At 38.6% G+C, this 16,691-nt stretch overlaps 2 protein-coding genes across 5 annotated transcripts in view; both read left to right on the forward strand.

The window, feature by feature from the left end:
* smpd1 (sphingomyelin phosphodiesterase 1) overlaps positions 1-16,691 on the forward strand; it is a 76,556-nt gene that overhangs the window by 29,776 nt on the left and 30,089 nt on the right. The gene's annotated exons all lie outside the window — the stretch shown is intronic.
* LOC139931204 (uncharacterized) lies at positions 9,861-16,369 on the forward strand. Of its 4 annotated transcripts, none has more exons than XM_078286566.1 (8): positions 9,861-10,051; positions 10,287-10,631; positions 11,551-11,589; positions 11,801-11,910; positions 12,192-12,348; positions 13,657-14,295; positions 15,427-15,526; positions 15,813-16,369. In XM_078286566.1, the coding sequence occupies exons 1-8, from the start codon at positions 9,970-9,972 to the stop codon at positions 15,943-15,945; spliced, it is 1,605 nt and encodes a 534-aa protein (XP_078142692.1). In that variant the 5' UTR covers positions 9,861-9,969; the 3' UTR covers positions 15,946-16,369. The 4 variants fall into 4 exon arrangements, with proteins under 4 accessions (XP_078142692.1, XP_071780749.2, XP_078142693.1 ...); XM_071924648.2 differs by having other exon boundaries at positions 9,862-10,051; positions 13,666-14,295; XM_078286567.1 differs by lacking the exon at positions 11,551-11,589 and having other exon boundaries at positions 9,863-10,051.

The following is a 16,691-nucleotide window of genomic DNA, read 5'->3' on the forward strand; positions in this document are numbered from 1 at the left end:
TCAAGGAACGCTGATTGGCTCTGAGCAGCGCTTAATTTGTGCCAGATCCTGCCGGAACAGGATCCGGCACCTCGCGGTTTTGGACTACCTGCATTCCGGTACCTATTTGCGTGGACCCGGCACCTGGTGGCATGAAAGGTTGTTTTTTGTTGTCTGCCATGTAATACTCACAATAGTTGACTCTTCTTTCTTTTCCCCTCCCTTCCAAAAACCTAACTGTCTCATTTCCATATGAAGACAGGTGATTACCCTATTAGAAAGTAACAAGAAGCGCATAGTAATCACGTCACATGAGTGAGCTGCTCTGCAGAGTGTGTTGTGGTAAACTTCAGACAGCGTCATGGCTAAAAGTTGAATTTGCTGTCCATATGTCCGGTGTGTGGACTATTTTGGAAAATTAGACAAGGTAAGCATGATTTTTTTTTGTTTGTAAACGTGTTAGCATATTCTGTAATCTATTAGGTCTCTGCTGGGACTGCTGGGACCTGTAAGTCCCACAGTTAAATATGCGGGCAATTGCACGTTATGTTGAGTGTCCAGAAATAATTGGTAATAACATGAGAATTGGTTGACGTGAAGGGCTGTAAGCCCCACATTAATGTGGGCATTTCAAAACCAGCGCATCCAGCTGAGTGTCGCATTTAGGCCAACTTCTAGCTGCACCACGACATGTTTTATTGCATTATTCGTTTCCTACATTCAAAATCGATATCCTATGAAAGTATTTGTATTGAATATTGATGCGTAACTACTTGAACCAGAATTTCTCTGGTAAATGGTTGAAGCCATTGCAGTTTCCTTTATGTATGATTAGGATGTCTCATGTAGCCTATGTGGGCATTTTTATGTTGTGCACAGTGCAGTTATATCTTTAGTCTACTACTTGAAGGGCAGGTTTGTAAAAATGAGCATTATGTAGCCTATGCACTAATCAAATATTGTTATAGGTCCCCAGTAGTCGGAGCTCTAAGGTCATATAGTCGGTCATTTAGTAATGTTTAGGCTGTTAGGTCTACAGTAAGCTATATGGCTGTACTGAGCACCATCGTGCCTCCAATGCGCTTGTTGTCTTGATATGTTCCAGAACCTTTTCCCTCCACACCGACTCGCGGGAACACACCGACCACTTGGTGTTCTGGGAACTCATCATTTACAAATTAAGCACTGGCTCTGAGACAGCCAGTGCATTTCTAAATAGAGCTTTTTTTTTTTTATGTTTTTGTGTGAAAGGTTGTTTAAGAGACACTGGTAAGACATGAGAGAATACATAGACAGTATAGACAGGAGTATGTAGGGAGGAGGGAAGGAAATCAATTGTCCATTCCATTTCTATCCTCCTCCTTGTGTGGTTGGTGAAACTACTTAGAAAGTCACTGCCTCAAAGTTATTATCATGATTTTAGAGATGAATAGTGCATAACAGCTAAAACCATCTCTTATTCAAAGAAAATCAATAGTACAATATACTACACATTTTGTTTGTTGCCTGTTTAAGCCTAAAAAGGCTAAAACCTTCATGATTTATTCATGCAACAATGGACAGGGGGGCAGTAATACAAACAAGTAAGTCAACCCAGATAAGGGCAATATCTCTGTTTGAAGGGAAAACAGATCTTGCAGGCTCAGTTTGTCTTTCACAGTGCATTATAATAAGAATCATCGGCCTTTATCACTCTACCATCGACAAAATGCCACAACACAATTTGCTTTATCCACCATCTTAATTAAAAAAAACAACTGAGGTGGGAAACTAGGAAGTCCTCCCATATACACTCCCATATTGACACCCAGAAATATCAATTCAAGTATGAAATTCCTAAACATGACAGGCAGAAATATTTTTTGTACGATCACATGACACATGTGTTAAGGTTGAATATTTTTGGCACCATTGTATAAATAGTGGTCAACTAGCAGACCACTAACTCATATATTTCAGGATCAGATATTCAAAAACAAGTCAGTCAGTTATGAGTTTGTAATTAAAATAGTGTATTCTGTATTTTTTTCGTATTCATTCAGTTCTTCAAGTGGTATTTTTATAGTCAAGGTTAACACTGAGGTGAGCGGATGCTTTCTCTTCTCAACATCTCATTGTGTCACATTCAAACAATTTGGTGGGGTGTGAATAAGTAATGAATGAAGTGAATTGTTACATTTCTGTTTCTGCCACCCCACCTCCCACCCGGCCTCATCCTGTACTATTCTTCATCTTATGCCATTCATTCTCTGCCCCATTATGTAGAAATCTGACAGTTTTAAAACTCATTTTCTACCATCACAATGGTTCTCTCTCTCTCTCTCTCTCTCTCTCTCTCTCTCTCTCTCTCTCTCTCTCTCTCTCGTCTGTCTCCAAACCTTCAAACTTTCAGGAAGTTTGATGTTGCTAAGAGTTCAGCTATTACTCAGCTATTGTTGTGCTTTTGTATGTTATTTGTACCCGTTCATGCCCCAACATTCATCAACAGAAGCTGTGAACTTTTTTGAGGGTAACGAGGAAAACAGGAGACAAACATAAAAAACAACGATCGAGGAAAGGTGAAAGAAAAGTCACCAGAAAGCAATCACTGTAAATGTGTAATTTTCTGGATGGGTCGATGATTTCCCAGAGAGATAAACACACCTTCTCCCACAATAAAGAGCCCAGGACAAACAAAAGAAGACCCAAAAAAACTTGCTCCTGAATGTCTGCCTGTCTGCCTTCAGTCTGCCCCCCCCCCACCCCACCCCCACCCCTCAGCAGCATCCATCCATCCATCCATTACATTTTACACAAGAAAATGTAGTCCACTCACCTTCGTATTTGTTCTTTTTTGAGACAGTAGGAAGGCTGGGAGGAAGACAGAGGAGGTTCCAGTGGGATTTGAACCGAACCAGCAGGGGGGACGTGCGTTTCCAGAAGAAGGGATTTCAGCCACATCACCCCTGTATATTAAGTTACATGCTTTGTTGGGGTCAGCGGGAATACAATAAAATAGCCTCAGTGAAGTGTAGTTAGACAATCTGTACAACGCGCCTATTCTAATTATGTGTTGTCTCTAAAAATCACACTTGTTCACAGAGATAACACTGTGCCCATGGTGGCAAAACTGTGACTGTGGCTAAATAAGCAATGTAAAATGTGTGATGTTAACGCAGAACCCTGGAGGTCAGCAAACACGCAAACATACTCACACCACACACACACACATACACACACACATATTTGTACACATACAAATATACACATACAGATTCTTCTGAAAAGTGCAATCTGCTGCAGGTCAAAGGAGTGTCCAGGGGCTTTCAGAGCAGGCGTGACCTCGATGTGGAACTATTAGTGTGTGAGGGCAGGGTGTCCCAGCAGTTCACAAGACTTTCTTTCCTTTTCATCACATCAAAGAAAGCAGAAACCAGACCCCTCTACTAAAAGCAGACAATGCATTTTTCTTCATTATTACTTCTCAAATGATGAAAAAAAAAAAAATCAAACAATGCCTATTTAACTTTGCTGCTGGAAACATGGCAAAGTGATTAGAAGCTAATGTGAGGCTCAATGGTCAATTATCTCACACGCTATTCAGCATTCTTCTTAGACCATGGATTGAGCTAGTCACAGTGACGTTACATTGTGTTGGAAACCCTTGAGATTCCCATGCCTCGCTGGGGAAGGGATGCTGCTCCTATCAAATGGAACAAAGCAGCAAGAACCCCTTACACTTCCATAAAACGCTGACAGAATTCTGATGGAAATCTCCCACTGGAAGGCAGTCACTTGTCTAAATGGTAATTTAAGTTATAAAGGTCATATTCTGTACCGTAAAATTATCAATCATCTAAATGCATTACAGGTTCTTCAGGGAATATTGGAAAACTCAGATAATATATGAAGTGGGGGGTGGAAAGAATGAGAAGTGGACAAGCAGTTTGGAGAGCAGGATTTTTGAGTTACTTACTTTTAACAATTAGCCAATCTTGCTTAATTGGATACTGGAAATATAATACCATTACCTTTGAAAATATTGGTCCCCATTCATCAAATATTTACATGAACAGGTTTTTATCTTACATCCCTCAAGAACATTTTTTACAAAAAACATTTGCCTAATTATCAGTGTTTTCTTAGCTTGGGGTTGCTATTAGATATGCACAAAGATATTTTTCTTGTAGTCTTGCCTTACAGGATTCAAACAGAATTCACATTTTATTCTTATGATCTTTGCCAATTCAGTATAGATGGGAACATGAACAAGTCACTCTCAAAGCAAGAGACAAATGAATCAACACTCTGAAGTATTAATTCATGCAGTGTTGTGACGTAATGTATGACAGGAATATTGCCAACCACAAATAAACCATTAAGTTTTTTAATATCAGAATTGAAGTGATCTAATATCTAGTTCATTTGGTCTCCCATCCCATTCTTGATTTGTTTTCATCATAATTGGTATGCCTAATTATTCCTGCAGCAGCACAAAAGGAAAGGGCTATTATGTTGGAACTTGTGTACCCAAGATGCAAAATGTGTTCACAAGTTGCATTTCATCATGTACTCATAAATCAATTATAGCTTTAATTAATCTGTGCTGTCATGTATGCATTTATTAATTAAAGCATACAATTTAATAAGGCACGTGTACCTTTACCTGCACATGATTTAATCAACTTTGTTGAAAAATAAAAACCATTAAGCTAGGTTTAATGGCAGCAGATGCAAAGAAAGCTTTTGATACATTAGAATGGAACTTTTGAGGCATTTAATTTTCCATTAAATATAATAGATATAAAAATTATGTGCAAATCACGTATAGCTGAAATTGTTACACATAATTATATTTCCAGCCCAGTCTGCCTCACTAGAGGAACAAGACAAGGATGCCCTTTGTCACCTATCCTATTTGCTTTAGCCATAGAACCATTGGCCAAAAACTAAGAGAAGGATTACAGGCCTAAAAGCTGACAACATTACAAACAACATTGTAAGTTTTATTTGTTTTTTCACCTTTATTGAACAGACCAAAGTAGAGATAGGCAGAAAAGATTGGGAGAGAGAGAAAAGTACCATGCTACAAAATAAATAAGAAATAATGAAAAACATAATGACTTTTAAAGAGGACAATGACAATGATGATGGATGTAGAAAAATGGGAAAACCTCCCAATTAATATTATTGGTAGTATATTGTTCTGTTTGACTTCCCAAATGTATGTTTGTCTTTTCAATAATCCCAGTAATCCCCCCAAAAACGTATTATAAAACAATTAATTCAGTATAACTTTCTTTATCTGGTCAAATAAAACCCAAGAATAAAGAGAGAATTGTTGCATTGTTCTAGAACTGGTTGGCTTTGCAGAGCTTTCATTTATATTATATTGTAAACCGTTCAAAAGAACAGACATGGATTAATTTAAAAAGCGCCCAAGTAGCCCCTTTAAGTCTTTTTAATAAAACAAACAAAAAAAAATGTAAATAACTTCCAGTACGGAACACTTTCAGTACGTGGTTTAAAATGTTGTTTTTTTTCACAACAACAGACAAATTTGGGATGATAAAAGAGAATGCTTTTGATATCAAGAGCCACAGCACAAGCGACTTCCTTCTCCCCCTGTTAGATAACAGAAACAACATAGATAAATCTGTCTGTTGGGTCTTCTATCAGCATAATAGAAATTTCATAGGGAACACAGCCATTTTTGACAAAGCTTTTATTGTAACAAAGACTTAAATGTAACTGATATACAAAATAAATAGAAAGACTACTTGAAATTGATGCATGAGATTACAAGACATGAACATCTAGAACTAATACAACATACAGTGGTTCTGCTAACTAGCTACTGTTAGCAGCTACATTAACCACTGTGATAAATAGATACTCAAAATGGTGGATAATAATATAATTCAATTATAATGAAAAAAAAAGCATCCTCTCAAACTGGAAATCGGACTCCGCTCCTTTGTTTACCGTGTAGAAATGTACAATGTTAAACCACATGAAGACAGAGGAGGATATTTCAAAAAGAAGCAAAAAGGAGTAACAATTTAACAATGGGGTAAATGTGGCACAGCAGAGAGAACTGAAAAGGTAAGCCATTTTAGAAACCCACGTGTATACAAGTAAAAGGAGGAACCTGCTTGAGTGCCTGACCTCACCCCCACTGCCATTCCCCAGTGTTTTTTTATGTGCACTGTTATTTCTTTCCTTTGATGTTGTTATGACAACGGTACCTGTAAGCATGTATTTTGTCCTGACTTGCTGGCTGGGTCTGCAGGTGGGGAGCCACATATGGGTCAGATTTAGATTCATATACAACTGGTATTACTCTTTCTATCAATTTACCACTCCAATTCTATACAACAGAGGAATAGATATTTATGGTCAAGCACTGTGGGGGTTGTGTGCTCTTAGTTATTACACAGATATCACTACTAAATCATCCCAATATCACATCGCTGTGCGGCTTTCTTTCCTTTCTTATTTATATGTTTATTGATTGGATTTGTTTTTAAGATGGACATGGTTGATTGTTCACCTGCATGAATCCATTGTGGTGATACCATTGCTGTGGGGTTTGTTTTGTTTGTATTGTTGTTGTTTTTTAAAATTTTGTGTGTGTGTGTGTGTGGGGGGGGGGGGGGGTGCTGACGTACGTGGGTGTGTGAGTTGATGTGGTCTGTTGCTTTTATATGTTTGTGTACTACTGCTATATATGCATATTGTATGTGAAGAATGCATTGAATTAAATTCAATAAAAAAAAAAAAAGCTTTCAATAAGCCACTGATTTCCAAAACAATATTTTGGCACGACTTTTCCTTTTATTAAGAGACATGACATTTTGAATTTTATTCTTGAATTTTAGCACTTGTCATATTGTCATATTATGACAAATTTGTCCTTCAGCGACCCTAAAAAGCTGCCCTCAGTAAAACCAATGTGTAATGCCAGGTGCAAGATAATGAGCTAGCTTATTATGCTAATAAGCCATTTTTCTGTTAACTTAAGTGCCAAAGCAGAAACTTCTTCACTACATTATAACAAGTGTGTGGCAAAGAAAACTAACAAAATAAGATTCAACATGCCAAGGTGCCCTTTAAAGGATAAGTTTGGCAATTTTAGACCTATATATTATTTGGCTCTTACATACCTGTAATACTTGGACCCAATGACAATATTGGCTTCAAGTCAGCTGTTGGTTGAAATGGCGACCTCCTGGGGCTGGGAAGTCTGTTTGCTTGTCTCTAACCAAAATCTTTCCCAAATTAATGGAAATAAAGACAGATTATTTTACAACTCCTCTAAATGACAGAGGTCACACTCTTGCACATGCTTTCCCCTCTGTCCAAAAGCAGCAGCACCCCTCTCTTCCCGCTTCTGTTCTGGGACAGTCAAGAGAGAAGCATTTCAGTGATCATGGTACAAACACTATTCACACATATTGTGCTTAAGTAATGGGTTCCAGTAAGCCCAATCCACATGCAAGGGTGAAGGTTTGCAAAAACCAGTAATACTTTTCTTTAAAATGGCCTTAATCCAGTATACAATCCTGTATATTAAAGGTATTGCAATTATACACCAATAATGTGTTAGTATCTCCTTAATACATAAACTTATAGTACAAGGATGTACTATCACAAAATGCACAAATGTAATTTCTGTTCTTGCATTTTGCATTAGGGGGGCTTTGATTAATTACTAACGCAGTATTATTGTGTATTTACAATACCTTTTCAGTTTAATACACAGGTTTATACTTGGATTAACCCATTTTGAAGTGTTACACAAAAACCTGACTGATGTAAAGGATAATGTACAGCAAGCCAGTCATTATCGCAAATTTATTGTGCTTCTTACACAGCTACTTACCGAATCATTTGGCACAAAATATTGATTTTAAATTGTTTATATTACAAGCTAAAGTAATTTACAAGCTTCTGCCAAAAAAAATTTTCAGCAGGACTATAAAACCATAGAAAGGTCTGTAGCAAACACCCATCGGCTACACAGAATTGTAACCATATGTAAACAAATCCACTGAGAAAATTCTTACATGCTTCTAACCTCGGTTAGCCAAGTGTTCGTTTGCATTACCCAGGGAGTAACGTCGTTTTGGCACAAAGGATCTCTAGTTAATTTAGCAGAAATCAGCAAAATCCCCTCTCTGTCATCAGACCTCTTTGGATTAGACAAGCAAGTAGCGCAAATCGGCATCAGCCGTGCCGATTTGTTGCCAAATGCTTTGGGAGTCAACACATTAACACTGTTCCCCATGGTCAGAAAAAGATTTGCTGCTAGTTGCTTTTGGGAGATAAAGTCACCAGGGGGTCTGAGAAGTTGCTAAATCTAGTGACAAAGTCGCCAAGCTGGCAACAGTGAATCGACCAAACTTCTTGCGGAGTTCTCTGCGGAGTGATATGATTAGATATGAAACAGCGTTTGGTAGTGAGTATTCAACAAAGGTACTATTTAACATTTCAACATTTTAACATTCAATTGTTGCAACATTGCAATGCCAGCTCTAGGAGATTATGGTTTTATTCAAAATGCTTCAGTGCAAGTAGGCTACAATACAATCCAATAACAGTGACACATCCCAGCAAGCATTTGACGGACGTTGACATGGCCCAAACCCAAACACCCATTCATATTAAAACAGCTTTGCGACTGTTTTGAACTGACGTCAGAAAGATATTTCGGTCCTGATTTCACAAAACGATGCAGACTGCAGCCACGGACATCGTTCCAACGTTGGAGCAGGCCGTTACATCAACATCTATTCAACATCAAAATATTTGCTGGGAAATGAAATCCTGTGGCCTCTGATCAGTGAAAAAAGTTTATAGTTAGGCGGGATGAATTTAATCGGGCCAGTATGTGAGGGAATGGTCTAATGAGCTGTGATGAGTGTGGAAACCTTTTTAGTTCAGTTCAGCCCTTGAAACATCACCCACTAACATGTACAGAGGTCAAAACAAGGCTGTTATGCGAATAATATTGCTATCAATTTACCTCATTTTCAATCATAGCATCAATAATACATGCATATGAGGTGAGCATCACTACTAATGCAGAGAGTTTTCTTCTGTGTAATGGCTCACCTTGAGAGGGAGAAAACAGAATAAGGACATAAGCAGATTTCTGGGCTTTAATATCTGTCAGAGAGGCGCACTCTAACCAGCAGATGGAGCTGCAAGAAATTTAGACGAATGCCATAGGTACAAAAATGCCATAGGGGTATGTGTGTGTGTGTGTGTGTGTGTGATTCCTGTTGTGATTCCATCTATTTTTTTATTTGTGTTTATTAAGTTGCCTATGTGTGGACAGGACCACAGCACATGTCTTTGCCTTGCCTTGTACTACATCAAACAAATCCAAACAGTTTGTTATGAATTTACTTTATTAACATGATTACATACATTCAGTTAATTTACTCTCAAATAAAAGTAAGTCTAATTGCCTAAGCCGAATTGTTGAAACTATAGATATTTGGTACGAATAAAAGTCTTTTGAGCAGTTTCTTTAAAAATTGGTTTGTTCATTTTGTTATTTGTGTTAAATGTGTGTGCTGTGCTCGCTTGGCATCTTTCTCTCCTGGACCATTTGGCTTGTGGGGGTGAAATCTGAATAGTCAGCCAAATCTATCAGTCTCCTTCATTTTTGACGGTCACTCCAAGCTAAAACGAATCAAATACAAGCTCTTTTTGAATCATAGCTCCATTCTGTGCTTCAGTGTGATTAGAAGCAAGGTAAAGATTGATGACGGATGTAAATATGCGCTCAGTGACAGATGTTTTCACCGCAAAGCTACCGCACTGCTAACCTGTGACTCACTCTGTCTATCTGACTTTCTTTATGTCTCGCTCTGTAGCTTCCTGTGAAGATAGGTCACCATGTTCTCTGTCGCACCGTCTTCATCCCACTCTTTAACCTCAGTCTAAAGCCTACAGTTTCTGTCTTCTCTGAATCCATCACTGGAATCAGCCTAATTGATAATGAGGTTGGGGAACACAAACATGGCTGGGACTCTATTGGGAACTGCAGTCTCTCTCCTGTTCTTTGCTTCAAATATACAAGGTAATCCTGGACCAAATGTCCTGTTGCTTGTGTAATATACAAGTAAAGATGAGATACCCACCGCGGGTTTGAACTGAGTATTGGCTTCTGGTGTGACATGCTGCCTTGGTATAATGCTATGATTATATCTGCCTGCGTCCCAGTGGACTGCAATCTTGTAATATCAACTTCAGAGTGTATGTGATTTTGTCTCTTCAATTCTCCGGCTTCCATCGCTATCTGTTGTGTTTGACAGCGCTCCGGGATGTTGAGCCGTTTCATTATGAAACCATGGAAGCAGTAGCGGGCCAGAACATCACCTTACCCTGCAATGTAGAAAACAAGCCTGGTCTCAACATTGTCCAAATCGAATGGAAAAGGGAAAACGCAAAGTTGGTTGTGCACAGCCAAATTCTAGGGCCCCACCTATTTAGGCCTAATGTTAGTATCCAGATAAAGAAAAATGATGAGGCTGATGGGATGATTGGCTACAACCTACACCTGCAGGGAGTGGAGAAATGGGACAGCGGCGTCTACATCTGTGACATCACAACTTTTCCTACGGGCTCCATCAGGAGAGAAATAGAGCTGAAGGTCAAAGGTAAGAGGAAGGCATTTGCATGTAAAGAAAAAAAGTAGGTAACCCTTTAAATTACAGGCCATTAATTACGTAACATAAGTAAGTAATATCCAAGTAAAATAGATGTAATAACTAGTTATAGCATTAGAAGCTGCTTTTTACCAGAAAGGCCTGTTCTGTTTCTGTTCTTTTCTGTTGTTGATGTGAATATTGTACATAGTCAGTACTGGTATGTCTTTTCTAAAATATATAATATATTATTGTATTGTATTCTACATTATAAGCAAATGAAAACCTAATGAAAAAACAGATTGTTTCTGCACAGGTGTCCTCAATTTCTGTAATAAATTGAAGATAGTGCGAACGCAGACAGTGCGATTCTGACTTTTTCAACTAGTTTATCCTTCGCCTCCAGCACCTTTCTCAAAAGTGTGCGGTTGTGCCACTTATCTAATAAAATTACTGGTAAAATCACCTTTTTTACTTGTATATTACTCAGTAGTTACCAGTCATTCTAATTCTATAACTACTTATTACATCTATTTTACTTGGATATTAGTTAGTTATTTCCAGTCATTACTAAGCAATTAATGGCCTGTAATTTAAAGGGTTACCAAAAAGTACAGATCTCTACCAGACATGTCCAGTCAGAACATACAGTATGACTGCTATTTCTATCTTACTGTCCAGTGTATGTATTTCATGTTACTCCTTATTGCATCAGAGTGCTGTTACTCTGTCAATCTCACCAGTTATTTAATTTCTCATAAATTTCCATAATAATTGCAAGACCACATCTAAGAGTTGTTTTTTGCCACAAGAAACCTCTTTTCTTCTCTCTGTTGCACCTTTTTTTCCCTCATGCATCAGTCATTTAGTTGTCAAATGAAAAAGACATAATACTCCCTTAACCATCAAGCACCATGTACCTGCCTTTCAGCTATAAGTGAACTGAATGGGGATCATTATCATAATAGAGGTAAAAGACAATTACAAAAAGGTCTTCTGTAAGTCTACACTATCAGAAAATGTTGGTCTGCTGTAGATGTCTATCCAATGTTCACCCTCTAGATTCATTTTTTGTACATAGGTTGAAATAATTCTACAGTACATCAAGCATTTTACATAACCAGTCCTGTTAGCAATTCACTAAATCTTATGTTGTTTGTTTTTTTGTTTTTTTCAATTAGATGTTGATAAAATTGTGTGCAATAAGAACAGCAAATTTGAGGTCAACGCTGGTGAAAATGTGACCATTCACTGCCTAGTGTCCCCTGACGCCCAGTACAGCTGGATGAAGGTAGGGAACACACAAAAATCCCACTAACTCTGTCATTTTCTTCTCCTTTTAGAACCAAAAGAAACAGAAATGATGTGTACAGTCTGGTGATATCACATGCGTCACCAGGCCATTCTAATTGTAAAGGACATTTGCACATATGTTAAATGTTGAATGTTAAATTTTCAATTCATTTGGATGTCAAGAGGATTTGATGACCTCTGACAACAAAACCTAAATTGTAAACACATCTATTTTACATGGAAGTTCTATGTGTGCTACATAACTTTGCTTTGCCCCAGGACAATAAGTCGGTGTCAGAGAGTGAATCTCTGGAGCTGTGGTGGGTGAGTGAAGCTCAGGCTGGGGTTTATGCACTGACTGTCAACACAGGAAACAAGCATCTGCATGCAAATTTTACCCTCACAGTACTGACAGCAACCACAAGCTTAGGGACAGGTGAGACTGCCCATCTCTTTGTTGCTATTTGTTTTTATATGGTTCTCTATTTCAGCATTTCCTCAGGGCTGGATTAACAATTTAGTAGAGGGCCCAAGAGACCCTCTTAATAAACTGGCTTAATAAAATGACTTAATAAACGGCACTGGACCATAGAGCCAATAGCTGACTTTTGTTATTATAGCTCACTCAATTTTAATTTTTTAGTCAGCTGAAAGGAAAGAGACATATTCAAAGGAGTTTGAAGCTGCCAACCATGTTATGAGAGCTTACCAGTAAGTGTGAATAAATTGGGAGCTGCAAAACCTGAAAAAACATGAAACTCTCAATTATTTGCTACAAATCAATTGCCCTGTGGGATTATAATACATACTGAACTAAGCCAAGCTAAAATATATTCACAGTTCTAAATTTTAAAAACAACCAAACTGCATGTTGTGTGCCCCCAGTGGTTATAGTGCTTGGTGTGCCTGTGAGTGGGCTGTGCCTGGGTAAGAATATAACTAGAAACACTCACAGCCTGAGGGCCCTGCTACTCAGTAGGCCTACTTCCCCATCCTGTATACATGCTGCTCATGAGAATTTGAATCAGTACCGAGAAACAAACACAAGCCACAGAGACGTCAGCAGTCACTTCCTGCTCTTCCTCTCCATCTACTGTCACACCACAAGTTCTTACAGACTAAAGTAGAGCTTCAGCAGCAGCAACTCTAAATCAATAGCATGCAGAGTATGTGGGGTGTGGGCGCAATCTGTTGGACAGATTAGAGTAGTGCATCCCAAATGGTGGTTTGAAATAAATAATGGAGATAAACTACTAACTAAATATAGTTTACTAGTCCGGTTGCTGTGCAAAGTATAATTTGGCACAATTTCAATATCTCATTAGTTGATCAAATAGATAGGGGAGTAACTATGGCTCTGTCTCCTGCGCATTTGTTTTTCAAAAGTGATATATTAAAAACTAGTGGTCTGATACTGACAAAAGGCTTGAGTGATTAATGTGTCTTGTCATTGAGATTAGCATTTTGCAACACTTAACGCTTTTGTCTCCAGCGTTACACCATTGTAGCTGACAACAATATTCTCAACAATATTTATATTTAAAAGTTTTTATTCACTGTCTTATTCATTGATATTGTCATTCATGTGTTTTTTTGTGTATCTCTCTGTGTTACTATGTGAAGTGAGTATTTAGAAAAGTGCTATACAAATAAAATGTATTATTATTATTATCATCATTATAATTATTATTATTATTATTATTATTATGACATGTTTACTGTTGGCTTGTTTGTCATGCTACAGTACTTCCAGGTCTTACGACAGTGTCACCTCAATCTAATGTGACTGAAGAAGGTTTGATCCAGACTATGATACCTGCAGACATCGGCCATACCACGTCCCCCAGCAGTGGGAGTCCAAGCACTGATACCAGTGTAACTTGGACCATGGGTAGCAGCACTAATGTGACAACTAAGGAACCCCATAATGTTACGACGGCAACTGGAAAGCATACCGCCTCTCTAGGCACCTTCCCCTTCTTCACGAATAGGGTGAATATCAGTGTGACATCGCCCCCTGCCACACGCTCTCAGCCTGACCGCTTCCACAACTCCACTGATGTGACAGTCACCATGACTGAGACGGTAAGACAGGAGATCAACCCCACCAGCAATCTAAACACAACCCCAATTACTGACGAATCCATGCCCAGTAATCTATCCACTGCCCAGTCCGAGTTGTCTCTGTGGACTGTAAGCAATCAGACTACATTAAGTGATGAGACGAGCAAGTCCGTGCCACCTACAATGAATCCAGAAGACCGTCCCCTAACACGGGCAGAGGAGACCAGCACCCTAGGAAACACTGAGATGAACCCTGAAAATGCTGGTGCACCCTCAACTTTGAGCACTGGAGATGACATGGGAGCCAGCGTGGAAAAAGGTAATAATGATGTAATGGTCCCTGTTGGAAAATACTCTTTTTGCTTCCCTTAATTCCCCCCAGTGGAGCCAACATTTGAAGGATGGAAAATATTTTGTCATACCAGGGAGAATGGGCAATTTCCAAAAAGCTCCAAAGCAATATGGAACTTTTTCCACATGAAAATAATCAATAAATAGGATATATTATACGCTACCAGTCAAAAGTTTGAACACACCTGATTGAATATATTATGTTTTTCATTATCTTAAAGCCATTTTGATCTAAAGGCTTATGTTTAAATGCTTGAAATTAGTTTTTTAGACAAATATGAATTTCTTTCCAAAGCCTTTGCCTTTCCATCAAGGCAAAGGGCGGCAACTTTAAAAAATCTAAAATATAAGATAGTTTTGATTTGTTTAACACTTTTTTGGTCACTGCATAATTCCGTTTGTGTTATTTCATAGTTTTGATGTCTTTACTATTATTCTAAAATGTGAAAAATAGTAAAAATAAACAAATATGCATGTGTCCAAAGTTTTGACTGGTAGTGTATATGACCATACCTGGTCATGTGACCCTGTGTGTACATGCCTAAATCCCCTCGTTTGCCTGAAATTGGCTTTTCAATGATGTTTGGGACGTTTTGGGACGTACACCATTTGCTGTGAACGAGTGTCATAGCAGCTATAGCACAGGGAAGTCATACGAAAGCAAAACTAAACATGCAGCAGACAAGACCTGTTCGAAAACACAGATGAACATCAGCATTTTCTTGCTGCAGACTAGCCGCCTTCACCGTCTGCTTCTTCATCTCCTGTTGTGGCTTTACAGATGACAGTTACCTCAGCCTCAGGCTAGATGCCGTTTCAAGGTAGACAGCTAATCAAGATGAGTGACAAGTGTTGGGGGGTGGGAGTGCGACCGACTGAGGGGGAGGAGGGCAGGACGAACAGACACTTGGCTGCCTCAAGGCGAAAAGCTGCATGTTGCAGCTTTAATCTTATCATTATTAGTTGGACTCTGCTGGAATCCCCCAAAATTTACTGCTCGGTTCTGCTTTCCTGCTACAGAACCAGATGTGAAGCCTTCTGTCCCTATCCTCCAGTACAATACAACAACAGTGACTACTTGTTCCCTCTCTGATCCTAGAAGCTGGTGCACGGAGTTATCTAGTGTTGATCATATTTCCAATCCTGGCATTGATCGCCCTGGTTGCGATTCTCTACAGGAGACACATTATCAAGAAGAGGTGAGCATCTTGATGTTTCTCTCATTTTTCTATAGATACGTGTGGCCTATCTGGGTACAGCCAGCTAACAAACAATGATACCATATGTTTTTCCCTGTTAGAATGAGACACCCAAATATGCAAAATTTGACATGGCTAACATCATGACAGGCTAGCAAAAATATAAAATTGCTGCTTAAATTTGGCTCAAGATGATCTAACAATACATGGTTTGGATGTAAATCTAGAAGTGTGACTCTCTGTCTTTATCTATATGACCTCTCCCCCCCCCTCTCTCTTTGTGTAGGATGGATCTTCCGCCTCCGTTCAAACCCCCTCCTCCTCCAGTCAAGTATTCAGCTATAACACTTCATGAGATTCCAGCAGCTGATACTGTCGCCCCGTGTGGGTTTCAGAAAGCTACAGAATGGAGAGCTTAGAGCAGTAGCGTTTGTTTGTTGAAGCTATATGATGCTGAATGTGCAATGGGAGTTGATTAATTACATCCAGTAATTGCTTAGTTATAGGCTGTCTTGGTTACATGCAGAATAAAAAAAAAAGTCTATTATTTTTAGTTGTGGTTGGTTTCACAGCAGTTGTTAGCACTCAGGCAAGTGTGTGTGTGTGTGTGTGTGTGCGTGTGTTTGTGTGTGTGTGTAGTAAATCTGGATGTGTATGGCTTTAACTCTTTGTATCTTTGTAAAACTTTATATTTTATGATGCTTATTTTAATGCATTGATAATGTGCTGATATTAACCATGACATTTCCTTGCTTTATGGTTACACATACAATAGTTTTTATACAAGTTTTATGCAAAAGTTTTTATGATTTAAAAAAAAAATAAAAAATGGGTTAATTTGTCTATGAATTGTTTCTGTACTGGGCATATTGCCGGTGTTAATATTGTTTACATTGTCTTTTATGTTATTTTTGCACTTTAATATGTTGATGGTGGCTTTCTAATGACTTTTCATTTGCTTTTTGTGTGACAGCAATTGTATTTTATGCAGTTGCAAACAAGTATTTCATTTGCATAGAAACAAAACTGCTGTTTGTTGGCACTGTGGGGTTGATTTACTCTGCAGAATCTGCTGTAAAGACCATGCTGATTTTCATCTGTTCAACCTGTTTAGGATTTCCTGCCACAACAATCCACCACCAGGAGGCCCAATGACTTCCTCTAA

Source organism: Centroberyx gerrardi, chromosome 11 (genome assembly GCF_048128805.1).
Source record: "Centroberyx gerrardi isolate f3 chromosome 11, fCenGer3.hap1.cur.20231027, whole genome shotgun sequence".
In the NCBI taxonomy this organism is placed as follows: Eukaryota; Metazoa; Chordata; class Actinopteri; order Beryciformes; family Berycidae; genus Centroberyx; species Centroberyx gerrardi.